This window comes from Aspergillus luchuensis, chromosome 1, assembly GCF_016861625.1.
Source record: "Aspergillus luchuensis IFO 4308 DNA, chromosome 1, nearly complete sequence".
Classification (NCBI taxonomy): Eukaryota; Fungi; Ascomycota; class Eurotiomycetes; order Eurotiales; family Aspergillaceae; genus Aspergillus; species Aspergillus luchuensis.
In genome coordinates, this window is record NC_054849.1 from 679,750 (window position 1) to 699,242 (window position 19,493).

The 19,493-nt window shown below is 50.7% G+C and overlaps 7 protein-coding genes across 7 annotated transcripts; 2 read left to right on the forward strand and 5 right to left on the reverse strand.

The window, feature by feature from the left end:
- Positions 1-324: 324 nt before the first annotated feature.
- Positions 325-2,445, reverse strand: AKAW2_10243A (uncharacterized protein; the record flags this gene model as incomplete). Its single annotated transcript, XM_041685024.1, has 4 exons — positions 325-339; positions 390-1,999; positions 2,050-2,130; positions 2,334-2,445. The coding sequence occupies 4 exons, from the start codon at positions 2,443-2,445 to the stop codon at positions 325-327; spliced, it is 1,818 nt and encodes a 605-aa protein (XP_041536963.1).
- Positions 2,446-5,136: 2,691 nt separating this feature from the next.
- On the reverse strand, positions 5,137-5,989 carry AKAW2_10244A (uncharacterized protein; the record flags this gene model as incomplete). The annotated part of the gene is made up of 2 exons (XM_041685035.1): positions 5,137-5,807; positions 5,869-5,989. 2 exons carry the CDS (start codon positions 5,987-5,989, stop codon positions 5,137-5,139), a joined length of 792 nt encoding a protein of 263 aa, XP_041536964.1.
- A 668-nt stretch (positions 5,990-6,657) lies between these two features.
- On the forward strand, positions 6,658-7,098 carry AKAW2_10245S (uncharacterized protein; the record flags this gene model as incomplete). The annotated part of the gene is made up of 1 exon (XM_041685046.1): positions 6,658-7,098. One exon carries the CDS (start codon positions 6,658-6,660, stop codon positions 7,096-7,098), a length of 441 nt encoding a protein of 146 aa, XP_041536965.1.
- A 735-nt stretch (positions 7,099-7,833) lies between these two features.
- On the forward strand, positions 7,834-8,700 carry AKAW2_10246S (nucleotide diphosphatase; the record flags this gene model as incomplete). Its single annotated transcript, XM_041685057.1, has 1 exon — positions 7,834-8,700. The coding sequence occupies one exon, from the start codon at positions 7,834-7,836 to the stop codon at positions 8,698-8,700; it is 867 nt and encodes a 288-aa protein (XP_041536966.1).
- A 230-nt stretch (positions 8,701-8,930) lies between these two features.
- On the reverse strand, positions 8,931-9,842 carry SDH4 (CybS family protein; the record flags this gene model as incomplete). The annotated part of the gene is made up of 5 exons (XM_041685068.1): positions 8,931-9,096; positions 9,184-9,303; positions 9,394-9,460; positions 9,616-9,633; positions 9,710-9,842. The coding sequence occupies 5 exons, from the start codon at positions 9,840-9,842 to the stop codon at positions 8,931-8,933; spliced, it is 504 nt and encodes a 167-aa protein (XP_041536967.1).
- Positions 9,843-10,572: 730 nt separating this feature from the next.
- On the reverse strand, positions 10,573-12,083 carry adB (adenylosuccinate synthase ADE12; the record flags this gene model as incomplete). The annotated part of the gene is made up of 4 exons (XM_041685079.1): positions 10,573-11,283; positions 11,357-11,808; positions 11,861-11,929; positions 12,041-12,083. The coding sequence occupies 4 exons, from the start codon at positions 12,081-12,083 to the stop codon at positions 10,573-10,575; spliced, it is 1,275 nt and encodes a 424-aa protein (XP_041536968.1).
- A 3,642-nt stretch (positions 12,084-15,725) lies between these two features.
- On the reverse strand, positions 15,726-18,527 carry AKAW2_10249A (DnaJ domain protein; the record flags this gene model as incomplete). Its single annotated transcript, XM_041685090.1, has 3 exons — positions 15,726-17,076; positions 17,132-17,213; positions 17,339-18,527. The coding sequence occupies 3 exons, from the start codon at positions 18,525-18,527 to the stop codon at positions 15,726-15,728; spliced, it is 2,622 nt and encodes an 873-aa protein (XP_041536969.1).
- Between the last annotated feature and the right edge of the window lie 966 nt (positions 18,528-19,493).

Consider the following 19,493-nt stretch of genomic DNA (forward strand, 5'->3'; position numbering starts at 1 on the left):
CCTCTTTCCCTTTGATGATCTTCTTTCTTTTCTGCCCACCTCAGCAAGGTGTGGGGCGACAACGAAACAGAATAAGGAAATAGGGACAAGGGAAGGAACAGAACCACATATTGTTGGTAAGTATGACTGGAAATATCCTTCACTTATGCTCAATTGGCTCACACACTGATTAGCAGAAGGCAAAATCTAACCTATGACTCCTCCATCATAGCTCGAAGCTTGGTCTCGATCGACTTCCTCTCTATCATCTTCTGGTTGAGGAACTTAGAAGTGTCTTCAACAACCTCTCCCAGCCGCTGGTAGTCGACGAGCAGCTTCTGAACTTCAAGAGCCATGTATCTACATCATCAGTCATCTGTACAAGATCTGGAAAGAGTTGAAAGACTTACCTCAAGGTACTGGTCTCTTTGTGCACTTGTGTTCGCTTCTCGGACTTTTCTGCAGACGGAATCACTAAGTGCATCGAAGTGTGCGCAGGTCCAGGCCGAACCGTTGGCGGATGGTTCGGTCTGCACCCCTGCATCACTAGTAGCGTTGCTCTCTGGTCTGTGAGGTTCTGTAGGGCGAGACAAAGGAAGTGGAGGCATGGTCAGGGTTTCGTGATGCCCAGCCATGGCATTCATACTGTGCGTGGCAAACGATGTTGGCGGAGCATGGCGGTTCGGCGATTCCGGTGTGGCGGGCTTGAACGGTGTCGACACTGCCTGCTGAAGATATGCAGGAGTGTCTTGGCTTGGGCTAAGGTCGATGTGGTTCCTTCCAAGTTGCTGCAACAATGAGGGAGTAGGCACAACTATCGGCGTTGATATAGCTCCAAGCGAAGTCGTTGGGTTGCGTGCGTTCTTCCCAGACTTCCTGCCCTTGAAAGCTGTCTTGCCGGCACCGCTACTGCTGCTTCGCGAGTTCGATTTGGTAGCTCGGCCTACACGACTCTTCTCTGCACCCCGAGTCTTCTGCAAGATACTACGGAGGCTAAAGACCTTCCGGGCAGTTGCATTTGAGACGGGCGGGATGATCTCATCGAAGGTAGTATGAGGTCCGTGGCTATCGATTTCGGCTGGGAGACCTCGCAGTGGCTGGAGAGAGACTGATCGTGGTGGAAACCTATCGTGAGCTGTGGCGCACTCCGTGACCTCTGGCATTGAGGTATTGCGAGATATAGAGGCACGGAAAGGGCTGACAGGCTCCGACAAAGTGATGGTCAAGTCTCCTGCTCTCACTAGTGTGGTCGTTTGGTTGCGTGTACCAGCGCTGGAAGAAGACGGCCTCTCGATGTATTGTTGGCGTGGCGTGAGTGGCGGCTCATCGCCCACACATGCATCTTCGGAAAAGAGCTCTGTCTGGTTTTCGGGCGCTGGCTTTGGTTTGTTGTGTCGTGCCTGGCCCCCAACCCCGCTTCTTGTGGCATTTCTGGGGGGGATGGGGGGTCGGTCGACATCTTTGGTGATTGGGAGGAGGGTGGTTGGCGAGGAGTCTGAAGAGTATTCGTCGTCTTCGCTGCTTGTTTGCTCGGTTGACACTGGCCTGTCAACATACCGAAGTTTCGCGGGGTCCGACAATTGGGTAACGGCATAGTTCGGGTTACTTTTGCCTGTTCCCATAATGATCTCGTCGGCCGCTGATGCGACTTTCAGAGTTGGGCCATGTGGCAGACGAGTTACTCGCTGCGTGAGAGGAGTGCGGTTTTCGCGCTGGTCGTCATCCCAGCCTGGTGCATTGCGAGCTCTTTCGATTAGAGGTTGGTAGTGAGGCATGCAAGACACCTCTGCTACCTGAGCACCTCCAGCAAGTTCCTCGGCTAATGCCTGGCCCCTGTCTACAGCAGTGGGGATAGCACTACGCGGCTCATACCTTGCACGCGTCCCTTGTGGCGAATATGAGTCGACTCCTGCGCTAACGTTCTGAGTGTATCCGCTGGGGATATGAAGTGGGTGGACTGGGTGGGAACGCAAGGCGGTATATTTGTTTACTCCTGCGTCCCGCCAGAAAGTAGAATCATCTTTTTCTGGGTTAGCATGGGTGTTGCATGATCCAACAGCATGTACCTACTAGGGTTATACGGCGATGGATAAGCGATCGTCTGAGCCGGGTTGATATCCCGGGTGTATGGGTAACCACCCCGTGTGGCTCCTAGAAAGTAATTAGCACAGAGTAGTAAGAATGTGAAACACCTTTGTGCTAGGACAGCTCGGTCATTGATGCGTAGAATCATAAGCTCAGGCACTAATATACCAGGCTCACAACCACCGACGCCATGTCCCATCGTAAGATGCTCCCCACAGAAGACACTGCATTCAACTTTCAACAGCATCATAATAGAAGATATAGCTTACCTCTAATACCCCGACGACCATTCTCACGGCCCGTGGCCCTGGTGTTCTCAGCAGGAGAGATAACTTCCTCAAGGGGAGATCTGAAAGAAACGTTCTTCGTGTTGGAAGACATGGTTGAGATATGAGATGTTAAGTGTATCAGACGCAGATGAAGATTGAGATCAAGAATGCGACGTGAGGATATATGTAGTCCAGAACACTTTACTGTGTCTGTAACAGGAAACTTTTAAGCACTGTGACGGTATGAGAGAAATGAAGTTTCACAACACGTAACTCTGTGTCTGTAGGAGAGAGAATGAAGACCTCAACAAGAGTATCCTAACTGTTCTTCGGAGTCAAAACGACAGGGGGAGAAGCAACAAGCACGTATTATGTTAGTGTTCTTGAAAAGGGATGCAGAGAAGTGTGTAGTATGAAACACGTTACTCTGTGTCCGTAGAAGAGGAAGATGAAGACCTGGACAAGAGTATCCCGACTGTCTTGAACACGCGGATGAGAGGGGGAAAGCAAGTAGGCTGCTGTTGTTCTTGAAATGAGAAGTAGAAGAGATCGATGTAGTCTCAGAACACGTAACTCTGTGTCTGTGCAGAAGAAAGCTGGGGGCCTCAGTGAGAGTACCTCTGCTGGCTTGAAGATGAGGGACAGAAGTAAGAAGCAACTATGACGGTGTTGTTTCTTAAGAGAAGATGTAGACAAGTTGTGTTTGTAGATGACAGATGGAGACAAGAACAGCAGAGGATGGACGCGACCTTCAACGTGTTGTATAGAACACAGCAAGTGCAGTGAGGGAATTAGTTGTTAGAATCTCAAGGAAACAGAACACGGCGCGAGAAATGAGAAGAGAAGACTAGATGCTAGATGATCTTGGTCTCAAAGCAAGCAAGCAGACAAAAGAGCTAGATGAGCGCGCTGTTCAACAAGTACAGAGAAGCCGGAAGCTGCAAGATGAAGCAGAAGATGCCTGAGAAACGAAAGTAGACGGAGCGGAAGAGAATGTGGAAGAAGCGAGTGTTGGCCGGGCAAGAGAAAACCGTCAGAAAGACATTTCCTGCCCGGTTTGGTCAATCAGCAAACGAAAGCTGTGTTCCCCTGCAAAACGACAAGACGGGCGAGTGTAAGATTGACGGCAAGAAACAAGCATCAAGAGGGCTGTCCACAGCATTCACCGGGAGGGTATGGTGTGCTGCTGTAATGGTCTCCGATACCAGGTGACTAGGCCCAGTCTGGCTACCAGGTTGCATGTATATGCTCCTGGCAGGCTGTCAAGGACAGAAAGACCCACAAGGTAGAGAGAGCTCAGGCTGCACTTGCTTCCACTCATATACTCAGTGGTTATGGACAGTACTTCTTTGACTAACCATGGGAGTCGGAACTTGACAACATCCGTTCTGCAAAACGGAGCTGTCTGGACGTCCTAGGTTAGCCAACTCGATATCTGTTTGCCTTTGGCGTCATTCCCAATGACCGGGCCTCTATGGCAGGGAACCTGCACGAGAGCTAAGCCAATCCTTTATCTTGACATCGAAGACTGGCCGATCATTTTATGTCATAGGCTGCCAAGCTTGTTGCTTTTCCAAATGCTTCCGGACAAGATGAGTTTGACTGACGATAGCTTCCGTCTCAGAGCTCGGTAGTACTAAGTCTCGAAGCGTCTTTATTGTTGCGCTTTGACTAGGCTTTGAATGAATCGGCTTTGATATGCCACTTCTTGCAACAGTCACTCCACGGATTCCACACTCCTCTGCGTCGTGGGCGCTATCATAAGCTGGAGGATATAAGGTGCATGGCAACATTTGGCACAGAGCAGGCAATATCCACACTAGGAATTAGACAATGAAGGTCTATACGCGGTCCTTGCCGTCTGATGCCTTGAGTCCTTAGGGCTCCAGGCATGAAGCATAAACCAAGCAGACATGTTCTGTGGTTGTCGTCGCATCCCCAGTCTGAACTTCTCTCTAGGCCATAGAACACAAGTCTGTCTATTAGGGCTATCAGAGATCACTTCGACCTGGAGATATTGTCTGTCCAGCTTAGAAGCATCGAATCTCAAAAGCCAAAATGAGTACATATGCAGCCAACCTATTGTCATGGTAAGTGATTATCCTATTGTGGTAGAACAAGGGCTAAAGCTATCAAGCAAAGACCTACTCAGCAGGCATCCTTCTGCACAAAGCTCCCTTGTCTGTACCCCTGTGTGACGACGCGTCACCAGCACAGAGATATGCTGTTCCCGTCCAGTTCAAAGAGAACCAGAACAACATGCCCTAACAAGAGCTTTGATACTCGAACAACGGAATAAAGGCATGGAGAGTGAGTGGGCAAGAGCCACAATCACCCTCCATGTCTTTGAGAAGAGGCGAAAAAGAGAGGATGAGGATTCTCAAGTGTTTTTTGTTGTGCAAGGTAGGCAAACTTGTCCTTCACTTTTGTGAAGATACGGCAACTTAGGCGAAGCGATTCCCGAATAGGAAGCTTTGCAGTGACGGGAGGCGCGCCTGGGGAATGGTTCGCACCGAGTTAATTTAGGTTGTGATTTGAATTTATCTACTACTGGTTAATGGGCTTGTCGGTGTGGTTGCTGTTCACCTGTTAGGTTTGGATGCAGTGAACCAGCGATCTGGGTGATTGATCTTGATGTGCAGGACGAACATGCATCTACTGTCATGCTTCGTGAATTAGTTGAGATAACGTCTCTGCTCTTTACAGTCAACTTATGATATGATCTTATTTGAGAGGGTCTTCAACGACTAAGTACACAATGAGTGGCCTCCAGACTCCAGATTAGACATCGACCACCATCTCTCTAAGTAGATTCGATATCCTCCACATTAGTATGATGACCGCGCTTTCGTTTCCCCGCCGCCTGCGTACTATCGCTCGTCCACTCGCTAATCTCCCACTCAAAACTCGTAGACTGATCATCACTAACCCCTACGCCACGCCTAGTCTTCATCATCCTCCCCAGTCGACTGCCTTCCACCATCTCTTCGAACCACGGGATCCCGCCCAGTGTGCCATGTCTGTAACTCCGTGAGACCGCCGACCCAGATGGAATGACCACATCTGACGAGCGGGTGTCTTGTTGCGCAGTAGCCGGACTAACAACAACTTTTTCCTTTCCCTTCGCAGGCCCAGCGCCTTCCTCTTCTGCTTCCCTCTCCTCATCAGAAGAATGGGGAGGCGATTCCGGAGGCAACAGTTCCAAGTCCTCCAACATGCGCTGGCCATCGCCAAACAAACTTCCTATCGACACAGACATGTACTCCGCTTCTTCGCGCGGATCCTCGCTCCAGAATGTGAGTGGCGTGCCGCAGTAGCCGCAAAAGACCCGCTGGGTATGTGGCGCATGGTGCGGGGAGAAGATGCGACGGATGGTGCTGTGTGTTTCATCGGGGAAGTAGGATTGAGTGTGAGATTGGTACCAGGTTAGAGGGACACGAAGCCAGGCTGTCAATGGAGCTGCGTGAAATCTTCCTGTCCATTTTGTGGTTAGTACTACTATTGTAAAGTATATATTAGGCGGAGTGTGACGTACGATTGTCTCGGCCGGTGTCCAAGTAAACGTGGGCATGGTCAGTTATGTTGTCGGGCAGTCGGATCTGATATTGATTTCTCCCACATTGACAGGAGCCGCGGAGATGCTGGTGACTAGTCATGTTGTGGCGTTTATCTCCGATCGGGGTATCTAAGTAGTAGTGAAACAGCGCTAGTGTGAAGTCATAGATCGAGTTGATCAATTGAGAGAACGAAGACCGAGAGGACGCGACCTCAGAGTAGGCTTCTACGCCTAATTGTATCTCTAGAATGGGAGGAGGCAGAATGGAGACAATATAATGGAGAGGGTGCAGGAAAGAAGGTATCTGAGGGAATCTAGAAGCAACCTGAACGATCGATGACGTTACGCGGGTGAGGCCGCGATCCAGGGACTGGCCAGTTGGCGGTAATCTTGGGGAACAATGGTTCTCTCCGCTCCAAGTCGATCGCGGTTCCCATTAATGGACCTCCGCTCCATTGGTCAAATCCAGCAGGTTTGTTCCCCCCCTAATGAGCTGGGGTCTGCAATGAATCTCTAGTCTTGTCTCCTTTCTCTTTACATATCCTCATCATATTCTTCGTTCCTTATTTCCCACTCAGTCTCTCTCTTTCCAATCTGTATTGTTGTTGTTCTTTCTCTGTTTTCTCTGCTCTTCTCTTCCCCGCAGAACTACCCTGTTTGGTTGTCACATGAAAATCCCACCCCAGCAAGAAGCACATGATAGTCGCTGTATGAACGACAACAATCGCATTCTCTCGTCCACTCCTATATACTCCCAGAAGAACCACAATGCCATCTGCACGACCTCCTGCCTCCCTGGCTTCCAGCTCTTCAGAACCATCCTACTCTCCCCTGCCCGGCGGCGCAACCACCCATCCCGACGATCGCGACGACCGTTCCCCATCCACCACACCCACCGGCAACTCCTCCTCCAAGCCGGCCTCGGCCTCCTCAGCGGCCAACGCACAAGACAAGGACAAGCCGCGGCTCACCGAGCAGGAAAAGAAGAATAACCACATTGCATCGGAGCAGAAACGCCGCGCCGCAATTCGGGAGGGCTTCGATCGATTGACCGAGCTGGTGCCTGGCTTGGAGGGCCAGGGTCGCAGTGAGAGTATCGTGCTTCGCAAGACGGTGGACTTTATCCAGCTTCAGCTGCAGGAACGACAGGAATTGATTGCGGAGATTGAGCGTCGCGGAGGGCGCATTGATGATTCGTTTCGCAACTGATGCTGCCGAGGTCCGAGCGGCATGCTGTTGTTGTTGATGATGATTATGACTTGCCTTTGAGGTGGATGAGACTATGCAACATGCGTCACGCGACTCTGAAATGATATTTGGAAAGGGAAAAGTCCGGCGCTGGGTCTTGACCGGTTGGTTGGTAGTGGTGATATTGAGCAATTGCGATGGGTGATGGTTGTGGTAATTTCTTTTTGGCCTCTACGGAGGCTTCTCGGCCTAGGGTCTTGAGGCGGGATGGCGTTGTATTTGGTATATAGGGATGAGAAGGTCCTGATTGTTACTGTTGAGATTGTTGCACTGCTGCATATATATATTGGCGGCATTATGATTTCAGTTATTTATTTAGCAGATACTACATGTTGGAGCCAGACTGAGACTGGAATTGGCAATTATTGTCATGCAGCTTTCCATATGGAGTAGACAGTATAAACGAAACCATATGCAGGGAGACAATCTGTACCACACCAACTCTCCTGAAGCATTAAGCTTAACCTTAATCCCCGAGCAATAAACACGCAGCATGGACCACCATCACATGCACGCCCAACACATATCACTATCTCGTATCTATCTACTATCTGCATTATCACAACTGCCGAGTCTCACCGCCCGTCTATCAAATTCAACACCACCACCACCATACCCCCCATCACGACCATATACCCAACACCTATACAACCTCAACCTCTCACCGAACAAACCAAAACCAAACACATATCCAAAATGTCCGACAGCAAACAATCCCTTCTCTCCCAAACGGAGCCCGAATCCGACGACCCCCCTCCAGCCTACACCAGCAGCAACACCAACACCAGCACCACCAACCAACCCAACCACCAAAAACGCGCCTCCCTACTCCCACGCCCACCCCCGCTCTCCCTCCCAATCCTAACCCACCTACGCTCAAAGCGCTTCATCCTCGCCTCCTCCTCCCCCCGCCGGCGGCAAATCCTCTCTCTCCTCTCCCTCCCCAACATGGAAATAATCCCGTCCAACACCCCCGAAGACCTACCCAAAACCCTTCCCCCCTTCGAATACGTCCTCCAAACCGCGACACAGAAGGCGCAAGCCGTGTACGCACAGGAAATCGACTCGCCGAAAGGCGACCCATTCATTCTCGCAGCGGACACGGTCATCGTGGACACGTCGACGGGGAGTATATTAGAGAAGCCGCGGAGCGAGGCGCATCACATCGCGATGTTGAAGGGGTTGAGGGATGCGGGGGAACATAAGGTGTATACGGCGCTTGTGGCGATGACGCCGTTGGCGAGTGCCAGGGTTCCCGGGTATGCGTTGGAGAGTTGTCTGGAGGAGACGAAGGTGTGGTTTGATCAGGGGGTGAGTGATGAGGTGATTTTGGCGTATGTGAGGACGAGGGAGGGCGCGGATAAGGCGGGTGGGTATGGGATTCAGGGATTGGGAAGTATTCTTGTGGATAGGATTGAGGGCGGGTTTGATAATGTCGTGGGGTTGCCGTTGAAGAAGGCGCTTTGGTTGATGGAGAAGGTGGTGGTTAGGGCGGATGATGAGGATTTGTTGGATGGGGAGGGAGGGAGTGATGAGGATGGGGAGGGGGAGGAGGAGGAGTAGTTATTCTGAAGTTTGTGTATCTTGGGGGGTATCTATGTATATAGTGATGATGATGATAGAAAAAGTAAAGGTATATTTCAAAGTACATCTTTTATAGCTCGATGAGCCAAAATATAGGAATCAGAACATGTACACAGAGGCAGAGAGCGGCACATACGCCCAAAACAAACCACAAGCAGTAATAAAAACTAGAACCATATCACAAAACAACAGCACACTTCCCTAGGAGTCTATGCGTTCCACACCCGGCGGAGAGCCTCCGTCACACCAACGTCGTTCGTCTCGAACTCGTACAGACCGACGGCCGTGCTGAGGGTGAACGCGCGGAGCAGCCAGATCATGAAGGTGTGGGTCTTGGGGACACGGCGAGTAGGGAAGTAGTCGGTGATGGAGGCGCTGTTATTTATTAGCCTCTAGTTTCATATTCCACACACGCGCGCATGGGGGGCGTAATAAAGGCAAAGAGAGGGAGGAAAGACGTACTGGAAACCAATGTGAGAGTGAACCACAATAGCGGAGCAGATGACGGCGTCCATGACGGGGCTCATGGAACCAGCAGCGAAGGGAGCAATGCAAAGAGGGACGAGACCGGCAGAGACGATTCTATTATCGTTAGTTTTCCATTCCAAACTCATCAATCCTTCGACCCATCCATGTATATCCGATGGATATCAAGATAGAGGGTAAACGCACCTCTCAAAAGTCCAGTGGTAGCTACCCTCGGTAGGGTGAGACTTGGGGATGGGAGCGGGGTCGTTCACTGCGTCGAGCTGTCAGAGGATATTCCAAACATCTTATCCATGTCGGCCCTTCAAGTTCAATCATGGCTGTCCGAGCAACGTCGATATCCCGAATATCGAATTCCCGTAGACAAAAACCAAAACCAATAACCGAACAACCGGAGAAATCACGTACTCGTTCCCTGAATAGTCTCTGCAACCACCAAACCCATTAGTATAACCCCTTCCAAAAATCCAATCGCACCCAATTCGTATATAGAGAAACTCACGAGGCAGAGGAGGCAAGATCTGCTTCTTAGCGGAAGCATGGAAAGCCACGACCTGCGCGACATTCTTAGTCGCGAAGGGAGCGCGGAACGCCGACCGGAGGAGGGGAGAAGACTGGCGCGCGATGGAGGCCATTTTGCAGGATCTGCTTTTGCTGTACGGAGTGGAGTGGAGGAGGTGGGAGGTGTGGTGACCGCGATGCTCAGCGCTAGATAGACACAAGCACAGCAAGTGACAGATGCAAAGGTGAACTGAAGTTGAGAATGGAACCTCGGGAGTCCGATCGGGAATACGGTCATCATATTGTCGTGCCTCTGATTGGTGGAGGGTGCTCCGCCCAGCCGAAAATGGCCGATGTGCCGGCAAAGGTATCTATCATCCTTCTACCACAGTATGACAGTGCGAGGGGGATATGTAGGGCTTACGACCGAATTATGATCTTTGATGCTGTGGGAATTACTTTGTTTACTTGAATTTGTTGAGAAAGGTCTCGTTGTGCTGGAACGACTCGATAGGAAACTCATGTTGTTCAAGCCTAAGGCATTCTTCCCGTACCCGATTGCCGACAAGTTACACGCAAGGAGAGATGATGGACGTTGGAGGATGCTGGAACCGTGGTACCTGCATTATGGAATACAACTATTTAATATAAAGCAGCTACACTTCTTTGAAGATAACAAGTAAATTCCGAACTGTACTCTATACCCAACCATCGTCTACCTCTAATGAGCCAGTTATCACATCATCCATATACACATTGCATACGAAGCCATCCCGATTGCACCGGGTCTTTGGATATTATAAACAAACACAATGAAGAAGAAAACACAAACCTTTTGTCATGAACGGTATCTAGCAACCACTTTTACTCGCGGCAGATCATGTGGTCACGAGCAGGACCAGTACCGATCCACTTGACGGGAACACCGCCCAACCCGCGCTCAATGTACTCGATATACGCGCGAGCATTGGCAGGCAGGTCCTCGTACTTCTTCACGCCCATGGTGTTGCTCTTCCAGCCGGGGAGGGTGACATACTCGACCTGGACCTTCTCCAGGACTTCCGGATCGGCGGGCATCGTGTTCTCCGTACGGGTGCCGTCGGGCAGAATGTACGCGACACCGACCTTGATCTCGTCAAAGTCATCGAGCACGTCCAGCTTGGTCAAGTTAAGAGCGGTGTAGTGGTTGATAGCGTGGGAGTAGCGGCACAGAACCATGTCGAACCAACCGCAACGACGTCTACGGCCGGTGGTGACACCGAACTCCTTACCCACGCCCTGCAGCTTGTCGCCGAACTCGTTCAGCTGCTCACTGGGGAAAGGACCCGAGCCGACACGGGTGGTGTAGGCCTTGACGACACCGATGATGGAGCTGATGCTGGTGGGGTTGAGGGAGAGGGCCTGAACGGCACCGCCCAGACCGGTGGACGAGGAGGTCACGAAGGGGTAAGTGCCGTGGTCCAAGTCCAGCATGAGAGCGTTGGCGCCCTCAACGAGGGTGTTAGGGGCGTCCTTGTACTTCTGAAGGAAGGCCAATTGGTCGACAATGTAAGGGCCCAAGCGTTGACGGTAATCCTGGTTTTGTTAGATGCTCCTGGAAAGGTGCTTCCGAGACCAACAATACATGGCGGGGGAGAGGTCATCCTACCTTGAAACGAGCAAGTTCCTCCTCAACGTTGTACTCCAGCTCGCCGAATCTAGCGCGGTAGCCGGCGTCCAAAGAGCGCAGTTTGCGCTCGAAGAGAGCCTCGTCGAGAATCTCACCAACACGGATACCGCGACGGGCGGCCTTGTCACTGTAGCAGGGACCGATACCCTTGCCGGTAGTACCGACCTTGCGACCGCCCAGCTTGGCCTCTTCCAGACCATCCACGACGGAGTGAAGGTCCAAGCAAACGTGCGCACGGTCGGAGATGAAGATGCGCTTTCCAGCGCCCTCCAGACCCTTGTCCTCCAGAGAAGCCAACTCCTTGAAGAAACTAGGGACGTGCACCACGGTACCGGCGCCAATCAGGTTGACACAGGCGGGGGAGACGAGACCGGAGGGAAGGATGTGGAAGTCGTAGGTCTTGTCACCGTGGACGATAGTGTGACCGGCATCTATCCATTCCATTAGACATCATTCTCCGAAGAGAGAGAAGGAAAGACTTACTGTGGCCGCCAGCGGCACGGCAGCAGAGCGTAGCCTCCTGCGCAAGCATATCGGTAATCTTCCCCTTTCCTGTAATCGCAATAAATCAGCCATGCCTCAATTATGTTATTCCGATCAATCGATCAATCAATCGATTCAAATCGACCTGTGAACTGCCGGGTAAATAAGATGACAACCCACCTTCATCACCCCACTGACTACCCAGAACAATTGTGACACCCATGATTATCGAACTGAATGTAAAGCCACGAATTATATTTCAATTAAGCAGCTCAATTGCAGATTTACCCAGCGGTAAATGTGTTTGTGGTGTGCGTGCGAAGCAAGAAGACAAAAATAGTCAGTCAAGATCGAACGGCAACGCGGGGCACTGAATGCGGGATGAAATGAGTCACTGATCTCAAGAGAGCAGCAGCAACAATCTCTAATAGAATGAAGTAGAAGAGGACAAGATAGAAGAGTAAAGATCAATTAAAGCACACTGAGACAAATCTTGGAAAATAATCTGCAGTGACTGGAGCAGCAACGTAGGTTCCGTAGAAAAACCTCGCGACCGTCAAAATCCAAAAGCCGAAAAAAGAACCAGCGGAGGGGAACTGGCTGCGGAGGCAAAGAATGATATATGGGCGGGCGGGCAGTCAAGTCAGCCAGCGGCGGGGGCCGGGACGAACTCGGTGAGACAAGAGAGGCAGAGCCACAGTTTACTATACCGAGTAACTAAACGATAGCCATGAGTGATTCCTGCTACTAATCCATTCCTTTTACTTACTGGCTTACCATACCGTTACCCTCCAATCCGGTTGTTGGGCGGGCCTTTTCGGTGTTTCCCGCTTCCTCCCCATGACTCCTTCTTAGGGTCTCCGTATTGCCGGTACCGGTGCTCGTTCCCCGCGGCGGGGTTTCGGTCGGATGCGGTATTGGACGGCACAATACATCATTGCCTATTGAAGATTAGTGCCCTACGTACCCCTAAGCTAGGCGATTTGGAGGCATTTTGAATCAGGTGATCTCGGCAGAGGTGAGTGAGTATTGCCTACTTCGGCTAGAGACCCTCACCTCCAGAGAGGAGAGACACTAGGGAGGGTTTGATACAAGATCTATACAATAGCAATTGATATGAGTTGGCTAAGTAAGTATACATATGCATGGGCATGGCGAAGACATTTAATTCCAGAATGTTAAAACATGAGGACATTACTATATGCAGACCCCCAGCACTAGAACATGCTACTCGAAGACTTTCACAAGCATTTTTTGGTGAGACTTTAAATGTTTACACATCACAGTAGAGACTGGGGATGCAAGGGGCTACACGGGCATGAGGTTGGCCAGGGATGTACACAGTAAAAGTAGCACCCGAGGCACGCTACATTGCTACTATACTTTTCGTCACTGATTTCAAAATAGAGAAAAAGTGAGGATTTATTCTGTGCGGTGATTGACAAGAAGAGAAATACTACTATAATACAGAAATAAAGCCGAATCATGGATATGATCAACAGGTTATCCGGAATTATAGCTGCTGCTGATTGTTCGTACATTATGCCGTGATGATTCCAAGCGTTAACTGCTGCATTCATACAACTAATCTAAATGGCGAAGAATGTTCCGTCTTGCCCTTGTCTACTAGTGAAGCATATTAAAGAAGGAGCCATGTCCCAGACGGTCCCAACTCGAAGAGGAAAGTACTGCAGCCTTCCCTCGAGTCTCTTCACAACTCCAGAATGAACAACTCTCTATCTCTGCACTTTTCTCTACCACCAGCTAATCTTATCCAATTCCGATCCATCCATCACACCCCAATTTTCCGCCCATTAGATGCAAAAAGATCCTGGAGTAGGCCATTCAACATATCTGCCGAGGTGTATGACTGTCCTCTACATGTCGCATTCCCAATCATCTTTGCGAGCTCATATGTCCTAATCATCATTTACCTCAACTCCGTCAATCGCAAAAGACGCCACAAGCCATGGCGACTGAGTCAGACTCGCTTCTTTCACTACCTCGTGCTTTTCCATAACATCGGTCTTTCGCTCTTCTCTGCATGGGTATCTTGCGGGTTGCTCTCAACAGTCTACGCAAACCTACCATCCATAAAGCAGGAGTCATATTATGTGCAGGTGGCCGCCACATTATGTCACGTTGAAGGAAGGCCCATTCTTCATACCAGCGTGCCCAACGCCACTGCCGCTGTATGGAATACTGATAATGGTGATGGCTTATGGCAGAAAGGTGTGGGATATTTCTGCTGGGCCATGTATATGTCCAAGTTTTACGAGGTAACGGACACGATGATTCTGATCCTGAAGGGAAAAGAAAGCACCTTCTTACAAACATACCACCATGCCGGAGTCATGCTCGGTTCATGGGCGCTCATGCGTTCGACGTCGCCTCATTGCTTGGTGGCTGCACTTCTGAATAGCGGTGTTCATGCATTAATGGTCAGTCCATAAGCTCTTTAGTACTGCTGCTGCTGCTGCTGCTGCTGCTGCTGTATACGTTATATCTCTACGGGTAGTGCTAACCAGGGAGGACCCGGTAATCGTGCAGTACCTATACTATGCTCTCCGGACAATGAAAATAGCAATCCCCATACGCCTGAAGCGGACATTAACGGCTGTACAGATCGCGCAGTTTAACGCTGGGTATATCCTGAGTCTGTGCTATCTGTTCATTGCGTATGATGCACCGTATGCGCGCATCACAGTTGGTGGGGATGATGATCTCCACGTTGAAATGCAGCACACCGTGCTTCCCTGTCTCCATACACCAGGTCACTTGGGCACGCTGCTGTTGGGGGGCTTGTATCTTGGGCCTCTGATCTATATGTTTGTTCGGCTATTTATCCGTTCGTATCTGTCTGCTGGGAAGGGGAAGATGGAATGAAACGATGGGGTACTGAGTAGACTATTTATTGCAAAGGACATGTGACCATGCCGGTTGTGTTGTAGTAGCTCAGTATTCTCAAGTATCCTGAGTGCGCTAATTACAGTATGGAGTCTTCGCCATGTCTAGTATCTGAGTATATATGAGGAAACCTCATCACGGTTAGTTTTGCTGCGCATTTATTTACTACAAAGCGCTAAGCACTCTCAGATGTCATTAAGAAGTACAAGTAACAGAAACAGTAACAGTAGCAGTGCGGATAGTAGTAGTAGTAGTAGTAGTAGTAGTAGTAGTAGTAGTAGTAGTAGTAGTAGTAGTAGTAGTAGTAGTAGTAGTAGTAGAATTCATTGACCTGATATAGCCGGCCGTACTAGTGGCCATGCTGTGCAGGTGTGGCAGTGCGGATACTGCATGTCTCAATTCAATTAAATGAATAGCCTTGAAAAGAATGAAATTATCTATTATTTATTATTTCATATATACGGTACCTACTACAACAAAAATGACAAGTAAATTCTGAGTTTCTTGTAAAACCCTTATTACTTAGTACTAAGTAATAGATTCAACACTCCCCAGACTTCGGAACGTGGCTTATGAAGATACTACTACTACGTAGTTGGTATGATTGATAGAATAGTGGGGTAGTTAGTAACGTTATGCTGCGACCTGCTACGTACTGACTAAGTGGAAGACTGTAACTATGTAGGATTTCGAGGCGTGAAGAGACAACTAGGGATGAGATGACAACTCGTTATTATACTCTCTATCCAATATCAAACGAATTGCATGACCACGATAGACTATGATACATGTATGTGTTCCTGTCTTCCAAATGCCACAGTAGTACGTAGTAAGTAAGCAATATAACGCCAACGCCCATACCCAATGCAATCAATAGTAGTAGTATCAATAATACTCGGCCGTCTCTAAAACGCCTCTGTCGAGCTATACTCATGCTCATGCTCATACTCCTCTATACCTATACCAACTTTCCCCCATTTAAAATCCACTCGCGCATCTCCCCAAGCTTTAGAATACACTCTCGGTGCATTTCCCTCGCGACTTCCCAATGCTTCATGACCTTGGCATCTTCATCCAGTCCGCGCAAGTAGGCGCTGAATCCGGCTTTGCCGCTGCCGGCTACCATGCTATCGTCGCTTTCATTGCCATCAGCCTTTTTGGTGTCGTCTTCGTCGTCCTGGTCTGGGGCGTCTACTTTGAGACGCGCGGAATCTCCCACGGCGCTGATCCAGTTCGGGGCCATTCCTGTCTCGATGGCTTCTTGGCGCGCGTTGAAATGGCGCAGGATACGGCGGTTGAAAGTGTTCCATTCGCGCATGTATGTGTTCATTTCTGCGGCGTAGCGCTCCCATGCTGCCCGGGGGAGACCGAGTTGTTGGGACCCTGCGCTGATGGGGACTAGCTCTGGTGCGGTTGGTCGTTTTGGTGGGTTCGGGCAGACTAATTGGCGGGCTCGGACATCGCGCATTGTCGTCCTGGGGACGTTGGGACGGGACTCGAACGGGAGGTTGGCTTGGATGTCTTGCAGGTCGTCAATACCGCCATTGCTGGTCGGTGTGAAGGGCATTGTGCTGGTGAGGTTGGAAAAGTCAAATGACTTCGTGTGATGAACCTTTCCTTTCCTGGAGGTTGGCCTCATCTTCGGTGGGGGCATTGCCTTCGCTGGGTCTTCCTTGGGCTGATCTTCCTTGACCTCGTCTTCCTTGGTCTTCTCTGGCTCTGCAGCTGGTGTGGTGGTGTTGACAGGCGGAACATCGTCGACGTCCATAGCTTCTACATCAACAGTATCGGTCTTGGCTGGCTCTTGAGTAGTCTCTCCATTGATGGTGGACTCAGCTTCTTCAGCTTCAGTAGCCACACTGGCTTGGGCAGTGGGCCGGGGTTTAGCTCCAGGCCTGGTTTGCTTCCGAGGACTCTTCTGGCGCTGTGAGGCAGTTGGCTGTGCTTGCTTGGCGTTATCAGTAGTCGGAACGGCCCACGAGATGTTCGCCTTTCGCAACTCCTCGATCCATGCGTCGGCAGAGAACTTCGCCTGGGCGAAAGGCGTGGGTTGTTGGGAAGTCGCGGACTCTGAGCGCGGCGATTTGGGATTTGAGGCACCCGTAGAGCCCGCTGTTTGACCAAAGATATCTCGGTTCGCACTTCGACCTCGCGCGCGTGAATCCTGCGACTCTTTGTCTGACTGCGCCGCACCAAAGAAGTCTGTGCCTTCCCAGCTCCGGGCAAAGAACGGCTGACGAAGCTGCTCATGGCTGCTGCTCTTGAAGCTCCTGTTTGGGGTATGTGCGTCCGCATTAGAGGCGCCGGAGCTATACACGTAAACCAGTTAACTTATGACCTATTGATGGGTATAGTTCAACATACGCTTTTAGGGGACTCCCGTCGCCAAAGAATGCAGATGTATCGAATACATTCTTGGGTGGACTGGGTTTCTCAGAGTCAAGGCCTTAAGAAAAAGGTCTTTGTTAGCAACTAGACACTATCCTCATTCACCAACTCGGCTGCCCAACTACTCTTTTAAGGTTTTTAACCGCGGGCGGTAGACTAATTCTTCATGATGATATCGCTTACCAGTTGTCTTACGACTCTTCTCAGTGTGGAAGTCGCTGAACTTCTTATGGGCACGAAGCCGGCTTTTAGGGACCGCCTTGGGCTTGCGCGCCAAGAAGTCATCATCCTCCGAATCACTCGAGCTTGTAGATGTATAATTCCGGTTATCCTTCTTCAACTTGGGACTAGCGCTCCGGTGTCTGCCACTCTCCGGAGGAGTCGGGCTAGGTGGGTTGGTCCTGGGGCGGGGTTGAGGACTCGCCGTCGAATCGCGCATGCTAGCAGAGCGTCCAAGCCCGGCACTCGAGAAAAATGTGCGCTCTCCGCCAGCGGTGGCATATCTGCTTCTTACTCGTTCAATGTCTGGGGTACTTGTGTTCTCTGCCCGATGTTGCGCGGCTGCTGCCGATTTCCTAGCCGTGGGTGAGGGAGCCGGAGCATAAAACGAGTTTGGCGTTTGCGAGCGCTCAGCCCGGGGAACGCTCGTATACGCAGAGGTATTGGCGGCCATGGGCTCATCGCCACCAGCAGCGCGCGGAGCGAATCCTTGCTTCTTCTTCGCGGACTGCGTCCGAGTCGGCTCGGGACTCGTCGGTTTGGGGGACTTCTTGAAGTACTCGTAGGCAGATTTCGGCCTCGGAGACTGCCCGTTAGGCTTAGGTGGGGTGCCAGCATAACCGGTGCGGGGGTCAAAAGAAGACCAGCCACCCGGCATAGCATTGCCCTTCATCTCCTGGAACCCTCTATAAGCGTCGGCTCGTGTTTGCCCTTCATCTGGCCTCTTCTCCCAAGCCTGTTTCGGGGCCGCTCGCGCGTAGCTAGCATAGCGTTGGGCGCCAGCAGATGGACTATGATGGAAAGACTGGGGACGGGTCTTCGGAGGTTGAGGTTTCGGAGTATATGGGGATGCATAGGGATTCGGAGGTGCCTTTCGAGCGGTATTGGGTTTGGGAGGGCCGTAGAGCTTGCCGTAACCGGCGCGCAAGCGATCCGTGTCATATTTTAGTCGTTGCTGAGGGTCACTGAGAATCTCATTGGCCGCCTGGATCGCCTGGAACTTGGAGATGAACTCCAGCTCCTTCCCGGGGTTTCTATCCGGATGGTATTTGAGCGCTAGCTTGCGAAACTGTCTTTTGATCTCCTCTGTTTCCGCGCTCGGGGTCAGACCCAGGTCGGCGTAGTAATCCCTCCGCACGTCCGCCTTGACCATTTTGAGAGAGTGACGGGTTCCCGAATCACTTGAAATGAGAGTGTACCACTATCGTCGCGCCAAGGTTCAATCGTGTTGTACACATGACCTATCACGAGGAAGGAACGGCACTGCAGGTCCGGCTGGGAAGAAGGGAAAGGCACAGGCGTGGCGAAGAAGAGCAGACCGGCAGAGAAGCAGAATCGACGTCCAATGGTGAGAAGCGCAGGAGAAAATTCGAGGTGCCCGCAAGGATCGAGCGAACGATCGGAGCCGGAAACCGAAGGGTTGCGGGGAGTACAACAAGGAGCGAGGGTTTCACCGTTTCGCTGGCATTTCCTGGTTTGTTAGCATGGGGAATAAGCTTAAACAATTTGTAGCAGACACGAGGGAATAAAATTGAAGCAAATGGGGGAGAAAAAAATCACCTGTGTTGCAACGTCAAACTAATACTGGAAGCGTTGCCGGGTGAGAAGAGTGTTTTGATTATGGAGAGCTCCACTCGATTCCAGCTTTAGTTTTTCCCCCTCTTAATAGGCTGCGCAATACCACATGATCCCACTTTCACAGTCTTTCCCAAAATATATACTTGATTCCACAAGGAAAGGAAGAAGAGAGAGAGAGAAAGAAAGAGAACAAAAGAAGAAGGGAGGGGAAATAAAAGAGAGACGACAAGACAAGACAAGGCAAGACCGGTGAGGAAACAAAAGAGCTGGCAGCCTCAAGAAAGAGAGATGCAGATGGATGGATGGGATGCTTTGCTTCCACTTTTCTCAGGTTCGCGTGGCCCAAGCGCCCCGCCGATTGGCCCGCCAGTTTCAAATGCCAGTTGGTGCTTTCCCCACTTGCGATCTGGATTGGCAGTCTTACAGAATCTCCAACGCATCTACCTACATTTCTTGTGATGAAGAAACAAATATCCCTCTATGAGACCCTTATATACCTAACTCTATATACTAACTATCATACTTACTCGCCACTACTACC